The 20,875-nt window shown below is 30.2% G+C and overlaps 1 protein-coding gene across 1 annotated transcript in view; it reads right to left on the reverse strand.

Moving 5' to 3' along the window:
* Positions 1-19,351, reverse strand: part of LOC119676000 (zwei Ig domain protein zig-8) — a 336,138-nt gene extending 316,787 nt beyond the window's left edge. Inside the window, exons 1-3 of the mRNA XM_038087221.1 lie at positions 19,315-19,351; positions 18,244-18,443; positions 10,846-10,916 (exon numbers count right to left, since the gene is read on the reverse strand). Coding sequence (XP_037943149.1) covers positions 10,846-10,916; positions 18,244-18,443; positions 19,315-19,351 — 308 coding nt within the window. The remainder of the gene's footprint in view (positions 1-10,845; positions 10,917-18,243; positions 18,444-19,314) is intronic.
* Positions 19,352-20,875: the final 1,524 nt, after the last annotated feature.

The raw sequence follows: 20,875 nt of genomic DNA on the forward strand, positions 1-20,875 counted from the left end.
ATCCTTTTCTACTTTAGATACTGGAATTCATTGTTTATTTTTAATAATGAATATATGGAACATTTCATAGGAAATCAGCTTTACACAGGTGCAATGTGTAAATGTAGAACTGCAAAGGGAACTGGAAACCTTTGCCCAAGTATTGGTAGGTTAATGAAGTTTTTGCTTCTTTGGTCAAAAGCCCCAAAGGTGTAAAATTCTAATTATCACTTTTGAAGAAATATGTTCGTTGTACTAATGTGAAACAGTATGCCCATATTGGAGTGGTTGTGCAAATATGTTTATATTTTAAGACCTATGGATAGAATGAAGTTCGGCTTTCGTTGCCCCACACTATGCTCTATGATTAAGCTTTGTTTGAAATTTCATATTACACAGAAAATTACTCATTGAATGTTTGTTAAAAGAAAAAATGAAACTTACCTTAAAAGGTAAATGTTCCTGTATTGTAGGAAATTAGACCCTTGTTATCAAAACCGTAAAAGAATGCAGTTAAACCACACAAACATTTTTCCATTGCAATTGGGAACATATTTATAGAAATAAAAAGTCAATATAAGCATATTTCTGTGGAATGGAAATATTTTTTATTCCTTTTAAGAATTTATGATCACAAATACAAATTATCATTGTAAGTTTATAAGAATCTGCATAACTTTTATTTGTTTCTCGAAATATACTGTTAAATATACTTATGAGGTATACTTATTTATGAGGTGAGATGCCACAGACAATTTTATTGAACATAATTTTATTTCACGTCGAAACTAGTTAGAGGCCAATATTGATTCGGACCTTAAAAATATATAAAAGATATAAATACATCATCTAAGCTGATGAAAAGTATATTCTGCTAAGCAAGTTTGCTTACACACTACATACATACATAAGAAGGTCGTGGGGTGGCCTTGGATAATACCTTTGCTGACCTAGTATAATTTCTAGAATAACCTGGGATATTTCGGAGGATGACCTAGTATGATTCCTAGGATGACCTAGGACAATTCTTAGGATACTCTATGAAAATTCCTAGGATGACCTAGGATAATTCTTAGTATCAACTGTCTCCTCAAATTTCGCTTTACAGTCACATAAAAAGCGTTCTCAGACTTTATTCAATTTCTTTGGGACAATCGTTAAAATCGAAGGTCCAAAGAGTTCACCATCACTGTTGCCTGTTTGGATAGACTTAAGCATAATAAATCAAATCTCTATGGATAAGGATTTGATAGCTATTGTTTGGAATTCATTTTTTTATAATAATCGCAAATGCTTACTTAATAATCCTGAATGCCTACCCAATAAATTATTAACAAGTAAAGATAATTAACTATAATTGGTTTCTATGAAACTTACTAATGTTTAGATAGCGGAATATTAATTATAGTACTTGCTTACCTTTTTTGTGACATAAAAATAAAACATAATTAGAATAAAATTGTGTTTTTAATTTTAGTTTTAGTTTAAACTGTGTTTTCTTCAACTGAAAAACTGATATCAGTAGTAGTTTTGTAACTGGACCTGCTTCGAGTAGCTAATACCTTTCAACTTCAAAGCTGATACCAGAGGTTTCTTAACTGCATCTACTCCCAGTAACTAACGTCTTTTAACTGAAGAACTGATGTCAGTGTACCGACATTTGCTGATTTATGAAATTCTCGGTTAAACTTCCACTTTCTTTATCTGCTTCTGCCTGTGATTTCCAGAAAACGAATCTAGTACGTTACTTTTATTTTCATTAAGCCAAATGAGGTATAGTAACTGGAACGAAACACTGTTAGGTAATCAATAAACCTAATTCGTCCAGGTTAGCTTGGGAGATTTTCTTGAAGTTAAGTATAACATATCTTTTGCATTGGAGTGCACCATTCTCCATTCTAATAATAAATACAGAGTGTGGAAAAATATTTAATTTTCTTTCAATGTGAAAGTATTCCATGTATGCAATTAAAGTCGTAAATTGTTTATTCAAAAACTTCTGCATTCCTCTGTCTTCCTCCAAGAAATATGGCATCTGTAATGGATTCATCTTACAAAAGTTTGAAGTTTCTAATGCTGCTCACACACGCACCGTTAAACACAAGTGCTGCGTTCTGTTTGTGACATGACGAAGGCGCTTACTAGTGCGATGGTATGCATTTCATTGCGTTTCCTAAACTCTTAAACTTTGCTTTCGCAACGAAATAATGCCACTCGATGCTATTCAATGATATCTTCTCAGTTTTATTTCTTTTCAAATAGTTTCCTGTTATTACATTTAAGGAAAAGTGAAACCAATGAACCTTTCACATTAGATAAGATACCAATTGCAAACTTTTCATTCACATAGCCCTACACACATAACTACCAGCCAAGCTTGCCCAAACTCCGATGAAAGGCGTGGAGCAAAGGACACAAAAGAATGCCAGAAAAACTAAGCAAACAGAAACCAATGAAGTTTGCTGCTCGTATGTTGGTTCCCATTGATTGTTTCCAGCTGTGGTGCAATGACAGGTCTGTGCATTACTTCCGCTGCCAATTGATTGTATGTGCTTAGTGCTCAGTTCTTTTAGCTTTAATATCTTTTGTCACATTTATCTGCTTATTTTATAGAACAAAAAGCACAAAAATCATTCTGAAAAAATTCCTTACTCTATATGGAAACTTCCGCGCCACAACTGAGGCGCACTCCACATTGCACACATTCCATTCCATTCATCTCGGTTATGTACTGCACAAAACTATACGTCAGTACCATATTAAAAACTGCATGCAGTAATGAAAATAAAATTTCAAAGAAAATTGCTGTAGGAGTAGGTAAGTTGCTGCAGGATGACTAGGACTTCTGTGTGCATCCTTACAGCACAGTCTGTGCGCAGAGCTTTGTGTAACTATAATAGCAAATGATGTGTTTACACTATAATATAAATGTCACTTCCAGTGTAGTTTTTGTTTGAGTGCTAGTAATGCGATCGTTTCAAGATTTTATTTCTTTAAAATTGACTTTTGAAGCCATTATGCAGAAGCACTAATACGTATTATGTATTTTGGAAAGAATTTCAATAAAAAACACTAAACTCACTTACATATTTTAGTAGTAAGTATTTTTCCGGAAATATTTTTATTTTATTTATTACATTTTTATCCGTAAATATTTTGTATGGAGTACAACTATATATCCGTTGTGTATGATTAAAAATATATTATTTACTAAACAGTAATCTAAAGTGAACAAATAATATGTAATTTTCATAACAAGTATATTGAAACAGTTAAAAATTACATTTTCGAGGCGTGTTAAGTGAGTCAGTGAATTATTTTTAAGCATTTTCTAAAATAATAGTTTCATAATCTGGTAATATTTAAAAGATTGCCTATATTACGTCTTCAATGCGGTCACCTCATTTAATTTAAAATATGTTAATACCAACCATTTTTAGTAACTTCAATCATTTTTTATAAAGCAGCCAACTGGGTGCCTCACATAGGTATATATCCCCCAGTGAATCGAAAATGTACCTAACAAAATACTGTTGCAACAAAATACTTCCAAACAATGTTTGCAAATATTTCACAGTCATCTTATGGAGTGTATGCATTGATTTACAGTTGATAAAACACAAATATACTACTAGTCTCTGGAAATGTAAAAGTAGGCTACAGTTGCATTTCTCGAAAAGGTTAAAGTTCCTGTTTTATGGCAATTATAATTTATGACCCCAAAAAAAGCAAAATATTTTTGGTTTAAATAAACCCAGACCTCTAAATATTATACCTCTTAATCTCATCTATTTTCCTTAATTCCTAGAACGAACGAAGTTTTTACACTGCAGTGGATATATTCCGCATATATTCCTAAGAGGTGATTTTAAAGTCTCGCACTGTGACTGTTGATGCTCTTCTTCTACTGCCAAAACAAAAAAAAAACAACAAATTATAAAAAGAGTGATATTATGCGACGCTTTTAGACCACTTCACAGGTGATATAAAGGAAAGAGGGATTTCATTTGTATAAAAAAAAATAATTTTTTCCAACATAACAGTGTATGTTACAAGCTAATTTGCTAGCAATCATATCAGTGAAACAGACATCACTAGTTAACAGGTATTTTAACTATCAACATGTTTGTCAGTTTTGGTTCCATCCGATTTTAATTTACGACTATTCCCAAATTTCTAATTACTTTTGCTCAGAAAAAATATCAATTAAATTTGAACATTAATTGTGTACCTAATAAACTAATAAATCATTTGACGACATCGGAGAACTTTCTTTAACAAACTATAAAAAATAAAATATCATCGTGGTAAGAGTTTTAAGCTCAAAGGGGACTATCTCAAAAAATCTGAGTACGCATGAAAATATATCTCCACTTAAATCGCTATCGCAGTAATAGAAAAAAGAGTAAAAATACCACACATGTGCTTTGTTACAATTCAGCACATGCGGTGACCCAATTAACTATACTAGAGATGTACTTTTTTGAGAATCTTGGTCTGCTCCATGGCCTCCGTCTAAAGAAAATTTTTGCTTTTCCAAGGGTTCAAAAAGGTTTAACATTCTCGTGAATGTTAAAAGGAATTCCCAATTTACCTCCGTGCATTCTAGTGACCAGAGATAACCCCTTATTCCCTCTGGAGTATTCTCATCTTGCAGTATTCTCGCGGACACTTTTAATAAGTTTCCAAGATCTAAAGTTGTTGTATGATCTTGAATTTATGTATGATTTAAGTGTTTTCCATTTGTTATTAACAAATTGAAGAAAGTAGAGGTAACTACGTTTTCTAACGATTTCTAGGGGAATAAAACTCGTAACCCTAAGAATGCATCTAGAGAAACAACAAAGACAAACCCTCTGCTATTCCAATTGCAATTATAAAAACATTCCAATTAGGTTATATTTAAGGAAAAATTAATAAATATTTTTCATTGTAGTATATCTCCAAAACTAGAATAGTGCAAATATCAAGCTATATACCGGAAAAAAACTTAAGTTATTCTCTTTAAAGAATAATATTATCAAAAAATGTAAAAATTTTAGAAAACTCAATATATCAGTTCAAATATTGATATATATATATATCAAAAGAAATTTGAGAAAAACACGAGAAGATTTAGTATAAGTTTAGCATTCAATTTGGTTGCTTGTGAACGTAATGCCGTATACCTTCTGCTCAAAAAGTATTTGTGTATATAAAACACAAATTTAAATTTTATTTCAAATTTATTTTATCTCCTTTTATCTCCTTCATGTTCCTTCTGAAGCGATACACATATGCCAATGCTTAACCCAATCTTCCATACACTTTTCGTAGGCCCGTGAAGATATGGCTTTTAATTCCTTCAGCGAATTCTCTTTTACCGATTCAATCTACTCAAAACGCTTACCGAAAACGCTTAACGAAGGCGCACTTTGAGCTTCGGGAACAGAAAAAAGTCCCACGGCGCCAGATCTTTCGAATATGGTGCGTAGCGATGACAGTGGTGCCGTGTTTGGTCAAAAAATCGCGTACAACAAGAATTTTCTATAGTAAAAATCGCTAAATGCACTTGAGGTTGTCTCACATTAACAGCTACTGTAAACAAACTAATTGACAGATTTGTATCATATGTCAGAAAAGGGTGTACCAATATAACAAAAAAGCAATTTTTTGAGAAAGGAATATTATTTAAGAAGTTAACAAAATCCGGGTACTTTTTGAGCAGAAGATACATATTAAATGTTTCTAGATTTAAAAGAGTTCATAAATAAAAACACTTTCTAAATGAAACCGTTTTTATGTAGTTCAATCTAAAAACTACTATATAAAATAAAATATTACACCGACTGAATACTCTTTTACTATTACGCGAAGCCAAAGTGACAGCTTGAAAACCATTACCTTTATTATAAAATATTTTTCAGGGATCATAAAGACATTCAATGTTAACCATTCTTAAGATTCAAAATTTTATTTTAAATTTTATTTTATATTAATATTTCATATCTCATTTGAGTTTGAGTTTATATAATAATTCAATTAATTAAATTATGTGCGAAATTGATTGATTATACCTAAAACCTATTAAGAATATAATAAATTTGTTAACTACATTGCTTCATTATTTAAGCAATAGTTTAACAATCAGATGGTTTTATCTCCATTCTACGGATTATATTACCATTTGAAAAGCAATAAATTTTGTATTGATACTGAAAATCTCAGAATAATTACAAATTTAATTGCAAATGTGCATCGAAAGGACACAAAGGAAATGAACAAATTGTCAACTGGCAAGGAGCACTAGCTATTCCGCTTATTAGAATTTTGGAGTAAGATACGATATTAAATTGTAATTTGATATTTGTTTTAATAGCTCAAGTGTTGTAAATCTGGATTGTAGCCACACAAATGTACTATGCACTCCTTTCAAGCATAATTGCAGTTAAATGTAGTGTGACTCTCATGCCAATTGCATACATTTCTCCCAAATACTGCAATCATTCCCATTGCTGGGCCACAGGATATATTGTTTAATATTTTATGTGCTAAGCATGTTTGAACTATTCAATCAGTCATTAAGTTTTCATTGCAAATCTGAGTTTTGTGTCAATATTATTACCACCACTTTTACTACTATTACTACCTTTACTATACTTACTCAATGAGTTGTAATGCAATATTATTTTATGATTAATAATGCGTTATTAAGAATACTATTATTTATTATATTATTTAAAGGATATTTAAGAGACTCGTGTATTTAGTTATCCATAAATGCTGATCATTTAATTATTATTATTTTTCATTTATGTACTTAAGTTGAATAATATAAATCTATTATAAGAGAAAGAGTATAAAAACTCTATTGAGGTTATTTGAATATTTTTACGAGTTTTCAGTTATTCAGAATATAATTATTCATCATAAGGGGAAAAAGTCTTAAACTAAATTAAATATTAAATCTGTTTTTTACACTCAATTATAATGAAAGAAATTATTTTCTTAATAGAGAGTATTATTTAAAAGATAAAATTTTGAATGGTAGTGAAATAAGAGTATTTTATTTTTAATCAATATTAAATTTGATTTTAACGTCACTTATGATATGACTTTATAGAAACTATTGTATTTAATAGAGAGCTTTTGAATGGTAGTAAATTGAAACAACAAACAAATTATTAACAAATAATTAAATATAAGAAATATTTCCAAGACCTCTGATGATGGGTATTGAGCAGTCTTCGAAACAACTGCTTGGTCAGATAAAAATTCAATTAATTAAAAATAAATAAAAATCTTTGTTGATGCAATTTAGTTCTATTCGAAAACTCACTAATTTTAATTAATACAGCTATTTCGAATGTTGCCAAATACTAATCATCAATGGTTTATATATAATATATCTATGTAAGGAAATATTTCTTATAAATTTAATGTTACATTTAAAAGTTTTTATATAATTTCTAATATTTCTTTCTACAGTTTTTTTCCTTTTGTTTAATTCGACTAAAAATTAACAAACTTGTCTACAAGTTTTGAATTTTTTATATAAATTGAAAAGTAAAAAGCGTAAGGAAAAGTATTAAGAAGTGGAACGAAGGACAAGGAAAGTACTTAAAGTTATTAAAAAGTGATTAAAGTGAAAAAATAATTGTTTTTAAACAATGAGGGTTCGTTAAGAATTTATTTTTGATAAAAAGAAATTTTTTTTCTCTAACAGATTAGCAGATACTTAAAAATACCGGTTTAGGTGGAGGGCCTTAATAACCTTACAAAAGTTCGATATTGAAAAGCTATTTAAACTGAATCCATCTTCTCATTAATTTAATCTGATTTACAATGTACACAAGTATATTTCACAATATTTACGTTAAATTTTAGTATTTTTATTATAATATATACTACTTCATTCTACGTATTTACGAAAGACTTTATGATAACGTAAAAGTTTAGTAAACTTACAAAGTTTTTATAATCCGAATGTAAAAGGGATTTAAGTTTTTGCATCATCATTATCTGTGAGCCAAAATAATTAAATAGTTTTCATAATAAACCATATAAGTTGACTGTAAAAAATTTCAAGCGAAATAGTACTTTTTCATAGTCAGCTTTTAGTTAAGTTTTAAACACTGCCATAAAAATTCACATAAGACTAATATTATTGGAAGAGCACCAACGTTCAATATCAGTATTTTTAACAATTAAAGAATAAATATTTAAGAATTATTTAAAAGTATTTGGTAATAATCGGATTCTTTCTCTTTAAATTGCAATTTATCGCTTATTAATTATTTGCTAACAAGCTTTAAAATTAGCTTAAAGTATTAAATTTAATTATATTTAATATTTAAGTATTAAGATCTTAGACAGAAAATCATATTATATATTTAATTTCAATAGCTGCATAGGAAGAATTTCCTTCTTACAATTAATAAACTATTAATGAAATTATTAATATCTCTGCAAATTAGTTATATAGAAAGAATAAGTTTAATATTAACAAAATTCTAACTTATGAACAGTTAATAGAAGACCTTTAAACTCAACAACCTGAATAAAACAAAAGTCGTTTCTTTGTCACATTTGTTAGCATTCAGTTTTTAAGATTTAAAAATATTGTACTATCTTGTTAAGTGATGGCATTTTAAGAAAGGCATGTTTAATCAATATTTTTGATTTCGACGCGATTTAATTGTTTTTCAAAAAGAATATTTTTTTTCCATATAACATTTTCTACACCAAAATAGCATGAACTCTCCAAAATACTGTATGCGTCATGAGAAGGACACTCCTATAAATTAACAGTATAATCCTGTATAAAATTTATTATATACCTAATTTTTTTACCAATAACATGTCTACCATGCTACCAAAAAAAAAATAAGAAATAACTCAGAAAGCCATTTTTAAAACAAATTAAATATTCAACATACCTCTTTTCAAAATAGGAAACCTCTTTATGTAACACATAATACAAAAGATGATAAGTCCATTAGACAACCAATAAAACAATAATTTTTTGACATAATTCAACTCAGTTCATCAACACTATCACCTTTAAGAGTCTTACAATCATTTAAGAGTTTCTTCAACATACAAATACCTCTCTTGTGGAATGATTCATCTTTGGCTTTAAAATATACCTCAGTTCCGGAGATGTCTTTTATATTTGACCCAAATCTATTTCTTTGTAGCACTTCTCTTTCTCTGAAGTTTGCTAACTGGTAGTAACCGCTGGGAGCCAAATCTGGCGAAAATTATGGGTGCGAAAGTAATACGAAACGTAATTCTTGCTATTTCGCCATAATAGCCAACGATTTATGACACGGATCATTGCCTAGATGAAAATGGATTTTTTCTTCTTTATATGAAACTATTGCTTTCCGATTTTTTGCTTCAAACACACGAGTTGAGTCATATAGTGACCTCTAGTAATAGGGTGGTAGTCACGGTAGGGAATTAATAAAATTCCACATAACATAAAACACGGAAGCCATGATTTTGTCAGCTGTCTGTTGCGTTTGGCGGTTAATCCTTCTTACTTTAGTTCAACAGTTCTCAGAATCATTGATGTGTTGTTATTTACTACAAACTGGTTGCAAACGCGGATCACACTTCGATAGAAATGTTTATGCAAAATGAAGCTGAGATATTCCTTTGAAATATTAAGAGCTAAGCTATCTCCTATAACTTTTCTTTACGGTTTGCCAAAACGTTTTTGTGGACTTTTTTGACATTTTACGTCGTTGAAAGCAATAATATATTTATATGAAGATAATATGAAATGCAGTTTATTCTAGTAAAACCACACCTGATTTATTTACACTCATATAAGTCTATATTGGCAAACGAATACTTGGTGAGAGTACAACTCCTGATACAACTCATGAATTTAATTTTTAAAATCCTTAACTATTAACTACTTCTTTATTCAAAAAACAAAGCTTGTGTTTCAAACATAATTCTACTAAGTAACCGAGAAACTATTTTTTAGCTACCCCACATATAAAAACCGGCATTGTCTGGTATCTGGTGTTTCAGACAATTCCATTAAGAAATTATTGGTTTAATTTTCTGAAATTGTATGTATACTTATTTGCATATTTATCTCGAACAATAGAAGATTTAAACCAATCTGGTTATAACGATTAATTAACACATTTTGTTAGATTCTATGTATATACGGTGCTTATAAAAATATATCACATTGATGATACATATACTTCTTTAGATTATCAATTTAAAGGAGTTTAAAGGAGTATTCTCGCGTAAAATGTGAACTGCAACTGTGGATTCTTGCTTTTCTTCTTCGGAATTTTGAAAAAAAAAAATGATATACAAATTGAGTTCGATAAAGAAAAGTTCATTTATGTTTCGTACTACTCTTTCGTACAATTCTCCATTTCTATAAGTACCGCATATATAATCTAACGAAATGTAAAAATTATTATAGTAGTTGCTTGTGAAAGTTCATTTATCGATTAAAATCCTTTATCGAAATTAAATACTAAATAAAATATATCTGTCATATGAATTACACATCCAACAAATTCAATTTTTAAGTAATTGATTTTATATTGATTATATGTGAAGTACATTTCCCACAATTTTTTTTTAATTCTCACAGTCCTCATAGCTGAAAGCATGTACTCGTATTTACACTCGAAATGATTACAATTTTCCTTCATTGCCATAGTACGAATTCTTGCAATTTTCCAGCACATGCGGGACTCGAAAATCAAGTGGATATTCGCTGCTTGGTGCGCTTAATTTGCACTTGGCCACTTGCACATATGTGAGCACACCGTTGCACTTTTGGTATGCAACATTAACTATTTCAAATTACAAGCAGTAAAATTTTAGCTAGAATTTCTTAATTACCTGTCAACAGTGAGTATGTGACCGTCTCGTACACGTATCCAGGAAACTGATTTATTTCCGAGCTGCTTCACCTGCAGAAGAGAGAGAGAAGAAGAAAGAACATTGAATACAAATGCAAACATGTACACTTCTAACGGTAGTATCAAAAGTAAAATGTCAGCACAGCCATGTACGGTCAGTGTGTATAGCGTGTGCAGTTGTCACTAAACATTCGTGTAGTTAGTGTGTATTCCGGTAGTAATAATGTGCTACTATCTCTGTGTAATAGTGTGCAGTGCACAGTATTATAGTGTGTTTATGAAACTAGTACAAAATAAATTAGTGAAATACACGACAGGTAGACAAACATGCCCCAAATGAACTTTTGGCTATAAAACATAGAAAAGCAGACACTGTTATTACTCCAAGCAAACAGAACAATATGCACTGATGCTCATACATAGGCACTGACATTCATACATACAAACAGAAGTATTCACCAGAGCAGCTGCAGATCAGATGCTGCTTTTGAAACAAAATTCCTAACACAAAAAGAAAGATATATGCAAAACATGTTTGAAAAAAAAAAAAGAAATAGTAATTAAATTGCTCAGCTGCAGTACCAATTACAGATGTGGTTGGTACGTAAGTCTTATTTTGCTGCTACTAAGTTAACAACATAACTGGAGTTTATACGCTATTCGCTACTCACAACTGGCCTGCACACTAATTTACTCTTTAACCAAGCAGTGGAACCGTCCAACTACATTTCGCTTTTCACTTTTATTGAAGCCAAAATAATTTGCCTTGCACTTGTTTATCACTGCATCTGCCATATGCAAAGCAGAGCGAAAATTCCATTAAATTTAAATGCACATGAACAGCGAAACAAAAACCTTATTAAAACATTTAAAATGAGCTCGAAATAAGTGCTCATATTTGTGTATAAGAAACAAATGGATCGCATAGACCAAGTGCACCAAATAGACCAATTGCCTAAATTGACTGAATGGAACGAATAGAACAAATGAACGGCATGAAGCCATCAACAGTAGACTTCATTTACACAATAATTTCTATTACTCACTAATTAGGCTGTCGTACCAATAATAAAGTCGCAATCACCACTGCACCGCACTGTGCCAATGAAGTGCATTTTAACGCATTTATAACATTTGTCGGCAACAAATGGGCTGCAAGGACTCCTATCCCTAAAACTGAGTTACTTATTAGGCAAAAATCAACAAGTGCCATCACATTAGCAGCTAACATTAGAGCTGCTATGAGGCATTTAGTGCATCCAATTGGATTTTATGGTATATTGCGAGTGTGGGCGTAGGTGTTGAGCTGCATATATGTGTGTGCAACACCACAAAACATTTTGGCATAGAAATGTAGAAACCCATCAGCTCGGTTACTCCTATTTCTAGGTGGATTGGCTTTTGTTTATGGATACAACATGAAAACGTAATTAAATATTCACATGCACATGTAAATCGCAACCTTCCATGTACATTTATAGTATCTGCTTTCCTGTTGTTTAATTTATCTCAGTTTTTATTGTCATTAGAGTGATTTGGCTTAGATCGATTGTAATTGCTAACACATTAAACTGCAATAGTTGAAATTAAACACTTGTAATTTTGGTTTTGAAATTTACATTTAGTCAAGCTACTGACAACACAAGCAGATATGCGGTGTTTAGTCTAATTACGGTTAATATCAATTGCATAGAAATGCTGCCAAAGGATTCGCAATATTGCAAAAGGAACTCAGTGTTAGAAAAGTATTAAGCCCGACTGCATTAAAATTTAAATTAAAAAGTTTTTTATTTTTAATGGGAAATTAACAGACGCTTTTGTTTGGTGCTGTCAAATTTGCTTTAAAGGTAAGGCAAGTAATCAATTACAGTAATTAATTTTAGATATTCATTATGTTAATATGTTTATAGAGGAAATAGACAAGAAATTAATAATTAATTTTCATAGTAATTAGTAGTGCTTATAATAGAGAAGCGAAATTCGAAAAGCTTTAAAAGGCTAAAATTGGACGATTGGAAAAGACAGCGTTATAGCCAAACTATTGAAACATGTCAATCTTGCTATTCCATCTGTTTTTGATAGAACCTAAAGGTATCTCCATCCTATGTTGCAAATACAAAGAGTTCTCTGACATACCTAATTAATCTGAATTAATATATTGACAGAGAGTTTTCTTAACGAGAAGTAATAGAGATTCATGGCGAATAGAGTAATCAATGATAAATGTTCCTTAACAAAATATATGAAATATGTAACTTACATGTACTTGATATTTGTTCTTTATCTGTTCATTTCCAAAACAAAAAACAGAAGAAAACTTTCATATATACTTCGCCTGCAGAAAGTGTCAATAAGACGACCGTCACTCATATTCATGACGGGGAAGTAATGTAAAATTTTCAGTAATTCAGGGAAAATTTTTTCTAACAAACTTCAAATTATGCCCATGCAATTACACTGATTTGTAACATTCACTATCATAAAGTTATGATAGTTTATTAATTACATCCATAACCTTGGTAGGAACAATTTCTAAGGTTATGATCCAAAGTAAATTTTTTATTTATACTAATACAGTAGTTTCGCTTTGACAGTATATATTTTCTATTCATAGTGGATGAGTGTATTAAGTGATTGTTCAAGAAAAAGTTCTTGACCACTAATGCTGTCACAATAGCTTTGCTTCAAAGTTTCCAAATATTATAATATTTTGAATAATATTTTGAAATATTTATTTTAAACCACGCAGGTAGCGACTGGCATTTATACAAAGAAGCAACATAAGAAAGAAAAAATCAAACATTTGGTTTGGAAAAGGGACTTCCCCTCACAGCAAAATGCATTTATACTTAAAACAAAAATTCGACTTATAGAATGCACTCTCCCATATACCTATCGGCATGGAACAAAATTTTTGTTTTGAAGGGAAATTCGAGTTGTAGAAGTTCGAGTTATGGAAGCAGAATTCGAGTTATAAAAGTTCGAGTTATGGAAGTTTGACTGTATAAGTTATAAAATGAACATGATTGCTACACTAAGCATAAAAACACACTTTCACAATCTACAGAATATTCTTTACTGTGTATAATATCACTGGCTCTATCTCACAACTACTATTATATCAAAATCAAGAAAAAACAAAGAAAAACAACAAATATAAATAATAAAATAAACAAAGTAACTAAGGTTGAATTGACCTAAAAGTTAGTAAAGAGAACATTAAATACTCAGTAGGATTGCAGAAATGTACCTGTTATAATGCCTAGTTAGTTCTCATAATTATAAAAAAAAATCGTTGTCTTTCAATAACTCGGAGAAAGTCACTGTAGCCGGCACAGGAGCAATTTCACACTTCTCCAACTTGTCAGAAACTATCTCTAACTGACTGAAACTAACTGAAACTAGCATTTAAGTTAGGTGTGAGAATTTAATTAAATATATCAAGATTTCATCGTTTGATTTTATTGTCCGTTTAACTTTTTCTTCATTTGACTTTCCTGCACGTGGTGACCTATGACTTCTTTTTAATTGTATTGCCTCGCATTTGTTTTCTTAATTACTTTTATTTACATTTCTTGTGATTTTATTGAATTGTTTTCTAAAAGCAGCTCAGCTCTACTAGAAAATGAATTATTAACTTTGGAGTCATAGTTCAAATTACTTATTCATAATATTTTTAATTAAAATTCAGTTTTAAACAAAAACTGACACAAAAGGAATCAATAGAAAACAGTCTGTGATGTCAAGCCGAGGCAGTTCGCTTAATTAATAAGAAAATATGCAAATTATTATTTCGAGAATTACTAAATTTAGGGAGTAACATCAATTTGCATTTAATTAAGACCCACTTCTATTGCTGCCACCACGGCTTCTGCTGTTGTCACTACAATAAAAACAATAGCAAGAAACGCTGGAGTAATAAGCACAATAACAGCCTGAGTTGAAAGAATTGGCTTTTCTGCTTCAGGTGGATACATGAGTAACGGCACCACAGTCCTTGTCACCTGAAAGCCTTTATGTGGCAAGTACAAGTCTTTGGAACGAAACAATTCAACCAATATCGACAACAGCAACAACAACAGCAACAACGGTAAAGTCATCAAAACTCACTCAACTGTAGTTATGATTCTTAATTTTTGCTCGGGCTTCAGCCTGAGATGTAGGAGCACTGAAATAGCAAATATGTTGGTACCTTTGTGTTCGGTACCAGTATTACCAGCATGAATTCTTGGTTGGTTGATTTCTTAGTGCTTTTTTTTTTTAATTTTTTATTTATCAGAACCAGCTGGTATGGAAGCAACAATGTTGATAACATTTAATTGACCATGACGAACAAAAAAGTTTTTGGTTATTTTTAGAATTTACACAAAATATTTCAAATATTTAAATTGCGCCAATTTTGCATTCCTTGGGAAGGGAACACATGCCTTGCAAAGAGAATGCAGCAAATTAAAATAACTTCAAGAAATAATATTTGTTTTCCTTATAATTGAAAGTAAACAGAATTTGTTTTTTATATATAACTTTCTTTACTATGAAAATATGCACATAGCAATTAACGCTCCTTTGGATAAAAAATACTTAAATATTTTGAGTTTCATTGCTCAGTTCATTAATCATAAAATTGCAATTAATATGTTCATTAAGCATTTTAATTTCAAATATATTTTCTTGTTTTTTTTCTCTGTTTTCTGAAATATGATAAATTTAGATAATTCAGAGAATTTAAGTTTAATCATAATTAGTATGAAATTAATGCCAATATACAAAGTGAAAATATTTCCACTGCTGCCTCCATTCCATTGTCGTGTTAATAACTTCACTGTTATTGCCTTTATATTGTTGTTGTTGTTATCGTTATTTTGGGTACATTTTTGGAATATGACACGCCTACATTAAAATTACTTAAATTAGAGAGTTCCATTAATAACAGCGCAAACTTTTGACTGAAATGAGTTACCTTTTCATGGTTATAATGACGATGGTAGCGTTTAATTGTTCGCTTAAGTATTTTAATTGCTAAGGAAATGCGAAACTTTATTGTTCCACCCCTTTCTAAGTACATTTTTTATATCCTTATTTAGAAATTTGTTTATTATTTTATTTCCTATTTTCAAGGAGGGTCAAAAGATATTAAATTTGTTTTAAATCAGCTTGAAATTTAATATTTAAACCTGATTAATTCCAAGTGAAGTGGTAAAAGGATATAAATCACGATTTATGCTTAGATATATGATTCTGCAAAGATATATTTACCTTAAGTCAATGAAAAAAAAAAACATTTAAATATCATTATCAGAACCGAAAATTATATTCATACCAACTCTTCGTGATTAATTATGTATAAATGAAAAGGTAAGTTGTTGTCGCATTATCAAATAAAATCAAAATTGCAAAAAGTCAGAAAGGAATACAGAATGGAATTGGTGATAAGTAAATATTTGCCAGAATACAATCACATTTATTATTAATTCGAAATTTCAAGTTGCGAAATTTATTGAAGTCAAATTTAATTAAAATTAATTTAATAAAAATCATTATTTAAAAACGCATTCCTTTTGTCATTTCAATTATTTACTGTGAGTTGTTTTTACATAAAACAGTCAGAAATGCATAAGGAAAAGATATTATTTTTAAAATAGAATAAAAAGAAGTATCTAAAAATAAATAATTATTAGTTAAAATCAGTTATCCATGATAACGAAATCACACACTTTCTGAATTTCAAACGACAAAAATGATGGAGATATATTTAGATGATAACGTATAAAACAACGTATAAAAGACACAGTTACATAAAAATGTGGGATGCTGATTTAAAAATTAGAAGAAAAAATACTCAAGGATAATGAATATTAGATTTTATATGAAAATGCCACATAATAGAAAGGATTGTAGACATTCAAAAATGAAAGCAGCGGTTCAACACCAGGCTGTAATTATATGATAAATAATAAATTCTAAATAACTATAAATACGTACAGGAATATACAAAAAATACGATCGAAATAAAAGCTCAAATCTTAAAAAACAAAACCGACTTTAAAATAACTATATGGTTGAATAATTGAAGACAGTAGGAAAGATTTTCAAATTTAAAACAGCCTCCAAGCTCAGCCATCTTCTCATAGCCCAGAACAAAGTTGGACATTCATAAAGAGGTTGAACCTAAAAGTCGAACTGAGTTCTATCATTTCACACAATTTGACTTATCTGATTCAATGAATAACTTAGAATATGGTACCTAGTCAGAGAACCTGCAGAGAGCCTTAACGTTGTTTTATCCAGAAGGGGTTCCTAGCAATAGTTGAGAGGTGCTTTTTAATTATCTGTTTGCTGCTTAAAATTTTATTTGGAATTTTATTACTGATGAAATCAAAAGGTTATTTAGATGAATGATCCGAAATCTGGTAGAATATACTCTATTTATGTTAAATACTTAAAACCTTTCTATCCTTCTATACTTAAATATGAAGCTATATATCATTTGTAAAATTACACATACTATAAAATGCGAAGAAACTTATAAAAATAATTATTAAATCAATAAAATGGTAGAGGATCATGTTTTAGATACCTTTATTATTATATGTCCTTGTTACGAAATAAACAACTATGGGCAAAAACATTTCAAAACCACATAGAATAAAATTAATACACAACTGCAATTTATTATTAATCATTAAAGTTACTCATACGCTCCGTTGCACCTTTAATATTGGCTGCAATGAAATATTATTTTGTTGAAACATTTATGAGAAATTTATACAGTATGAGAAATATATAATATATTTATTAATATATTCATTTATTATTAATATCTAAAATACAATTTAAATGGCAATACAATTTTAATATTCTAAGCAAATGTGTTTTTAAACTGAGATCAATATGTAGCATTCCAGGTTCTTAATATATAAATGCTTAACACCTCAGAAAATACGATTTGCAGCACATAAATTTACAAAATATTAAGAAAGGACCTGAAGCCAAAGAAAGGTCACACCTATTCGCACAAATATTTACGCAATAAAATTTAACGTGCTGCCTATTTAAAAGTAATTATAGCTACGAGCACGCACCCGAAATATAACAGAAATATGGCAGTAATGTGAAGAGCAATGTGAAGAGCAAAGTGAAATAAAACAAGATAAATAAAACAAAAGGACTGAGACAAAAGCGACTCAGAAAAGTCAAAATAGGTGGATAGGCGGTTCGGCGGGCAGGCGGTTAGGCGGGCAACACATTTTCTTCACTTTTCGTTTTTATTTTGGGTTATTTGTGTAAAAATATGTGGCTACGTGTGTAAACTAAAGAAAAAGGTATACGAAATTATGTATGAATTTATTAGGAGGCCACAATGGTCCCGACAACTCACCCGACAAGGCAAATATGCGTGCGTGCCAATTTGTGTGGTAACATTTGTTGTTGCATAACCATCCAAGTAGGGTTCCACAAACGCTGATGTCAGTGCTGCTGTTGCGGAGATCACGGACGCAGCCGTATCCGAAGAGCTGCCACTGCTCGTATACTGTGCTGGCAAGTCAAACTTAGAAATTATGTCCGCATTAGTGGTGCCTGCAAAGAGAAGAAAAATTGAATTGAAATTGAAATTTAAAGAAAAAACTGGAATAAAAAAATGATTTAAATGGTTTTTTGGTGAAAGCATTTCGTTTCAATTTGTAGGAAAAGAAATGTTTTAAAATAAAAGCCGAAAAACTTGGTTTTTCTTTTTTTAATTATGCGACTTGAAATGAAATCATCAGCGGATTTCTTACTGAGCTGTCAATTACATGCACACGCCCATAAAACCAGCAGAAGAACAAGCAGCGAAACCGCACTGAAACTCACCCACTCACACAAATGTAAACATGTAAACTAAACACACACAATGACTTTACACAAAATGGGGGACAACACAATTGCATTGAGTGAAAATTAATTTCTTTTGAAAAGTTTGTTTTACAAAAAAAACAAGTAATTTCAGAGAGCTACACTTTAAACTTCAATAAGTTAGGTTAGGTACATGAAATCTTAATGAGAATATTGATCTTAAAATTTAAGCAATGTCATCAAATGGGGCCTTATAACCAGAATTAGAACCGTTTAGAGACTACTATCCTGTCTATCCTACTATCCTACTCCTGTCATTTTGCTGATAGAAAAGATGAACTGTCAGCCTTTTACTGTTCAGTTTTTGCCAGAAAACTTTTATATACTTCAGCGTCTGTCTTTCCCAAATATCTGCTCAATATTAAGAAAGCAAGAATTGAAGGTGTAAGGTGACCCAAGCAGAAAAAGGTCTCTTTCAATCAAAAATCGATAAAAAAGATACTTTCAGTCAAAAGTATCTTTCCAATACTGTGTATATAGAAATTTGCAATTACCACTTTATTAAAAAGACCACATAAACTTCTGATGAAAAGTAAGTCCACTTTAAACCACTTGCTCGCTTTTAAAGTTGTGGTATTGTAATAGTCCAACATAAAGCTTTTATGTGACTGGCACCTTTTTGCCGGATAAACTGCTCTTTTGGTATTTTGCAACTATCATTTACTTATAGGTTAAGTAAAAGCCATATAAAAGAAGGCTTTTCATGAAAATGGTACCTGTATTTCAGCCTTCTAAAAGGATCTCATTTCTTTCCGTATGAAACGATTTACTTACTTTTTTTTAGATATATGTATTTGTTAACGATAATATTTTGTGGAAATAGTAGTTATTCAAAAACGTTTAAACGAATACATTAAAAAGAATAGAGGTCATTATCTAAAACACTAGTTTAACATACCTTTACACCACACAAATCTGTATAATAAGTCAGTAAGGAACTATTTTAATTGTACTTAGATACGAGGGATATAACATCGTCGTGAGTTGAGACTTACTGAGCTTTTAGATGTAGGCCCACTCCGATAGTGTCCAGAAGTTTTCAGGCAAGCTTATTGGCTTTTTATTGAATTTTAATTTAATAACCTTTCCTATTTAGTGTCTAAAAACTAGTTTGATACTCTAACAAAGCAAAGAGAGATAAAGAGATTTTTGAAAAAGAATTATAAGTTGATCACTCTTTACTAAAAACGGATATTGATAGAATTAATGAGTAGATTTTTCTTTCTCCTCAAACCAATAATAATGACGTCTGCTATTCCATAACATACACTTCAATGCAGTTTGTACGTACCACTAAATAACTTTTGTATACAAGACATCACCGTTTTTGCTGCAAATTTGTTTTTGTTTTGCGAATATTTTATGCATATAATATACATAAGTTCTGACAACAACCATGTGGCTATTTTTCCGAACTACGGAAATTTTTAAAATGTATTTATATTTAAAATGTATATAAATATATTTATATAAATGTGACTATATATCAATATAACTATATATCATATATTTTGCATATAAATGCAAAAATTCAAAACAAAAAAATATAAATAAGAAAAATCGCAACCTACAACTGTAGCAATGCCAATATCAGTAGCAAAATAATTTTTATTAAAGAATAAAAATACCATAATTTTTAAAAAACCTCTGTGCAAACATCTTTTATATTAAAAAAAATTTAAAAAAGCAAAAACTAAACGGACAGTAATAAATTATTAAACAGTGTAAATTTCGGATAGAGTCTAAAAAGACTCTTATCCAGACAAATTGAAGCTATTGATAAAGCAAACAATAACTCTTCGTTCAAGGATTCTGATCCCATTCGATTCAACAAAATTTTACTTAATGAACAGAAAACAAAAAGTTGTAATAAGTGGCCTCAAAAGATTTTATTAATGTGAGTTTTTTTAAGATACTATAGCATTAATTGCAATATAATTTAGTTACTATATTAAGTTTGATTGACTTGAAGTCAATTCTGACGAAAGATTATGAAGTTTCACAGCAAATTAATAAAATTTCAAGTTCAAATATATGAGTCAAGTACGGCCTTCGATCAGTTGGCTAATGAAAGCTGACTCTTAGATTCAAATTTGGCAGGGTACGAGTTCAACCCT

The sequence above is a fragment of the Teleopsis dalmanni genome, chromosome 2, assembly GCF_002237135.1.
Source record: "Teleopsis dalmanni isolate 2A chromosome 2, ASM223713v2, whole genome shotgun sequence".
NCBI lineage: Eukaryota > Metazoa > Arthropoda > Insecta > Diptera > Diopsidae > Teleopsis > Teleopsis dalmanni.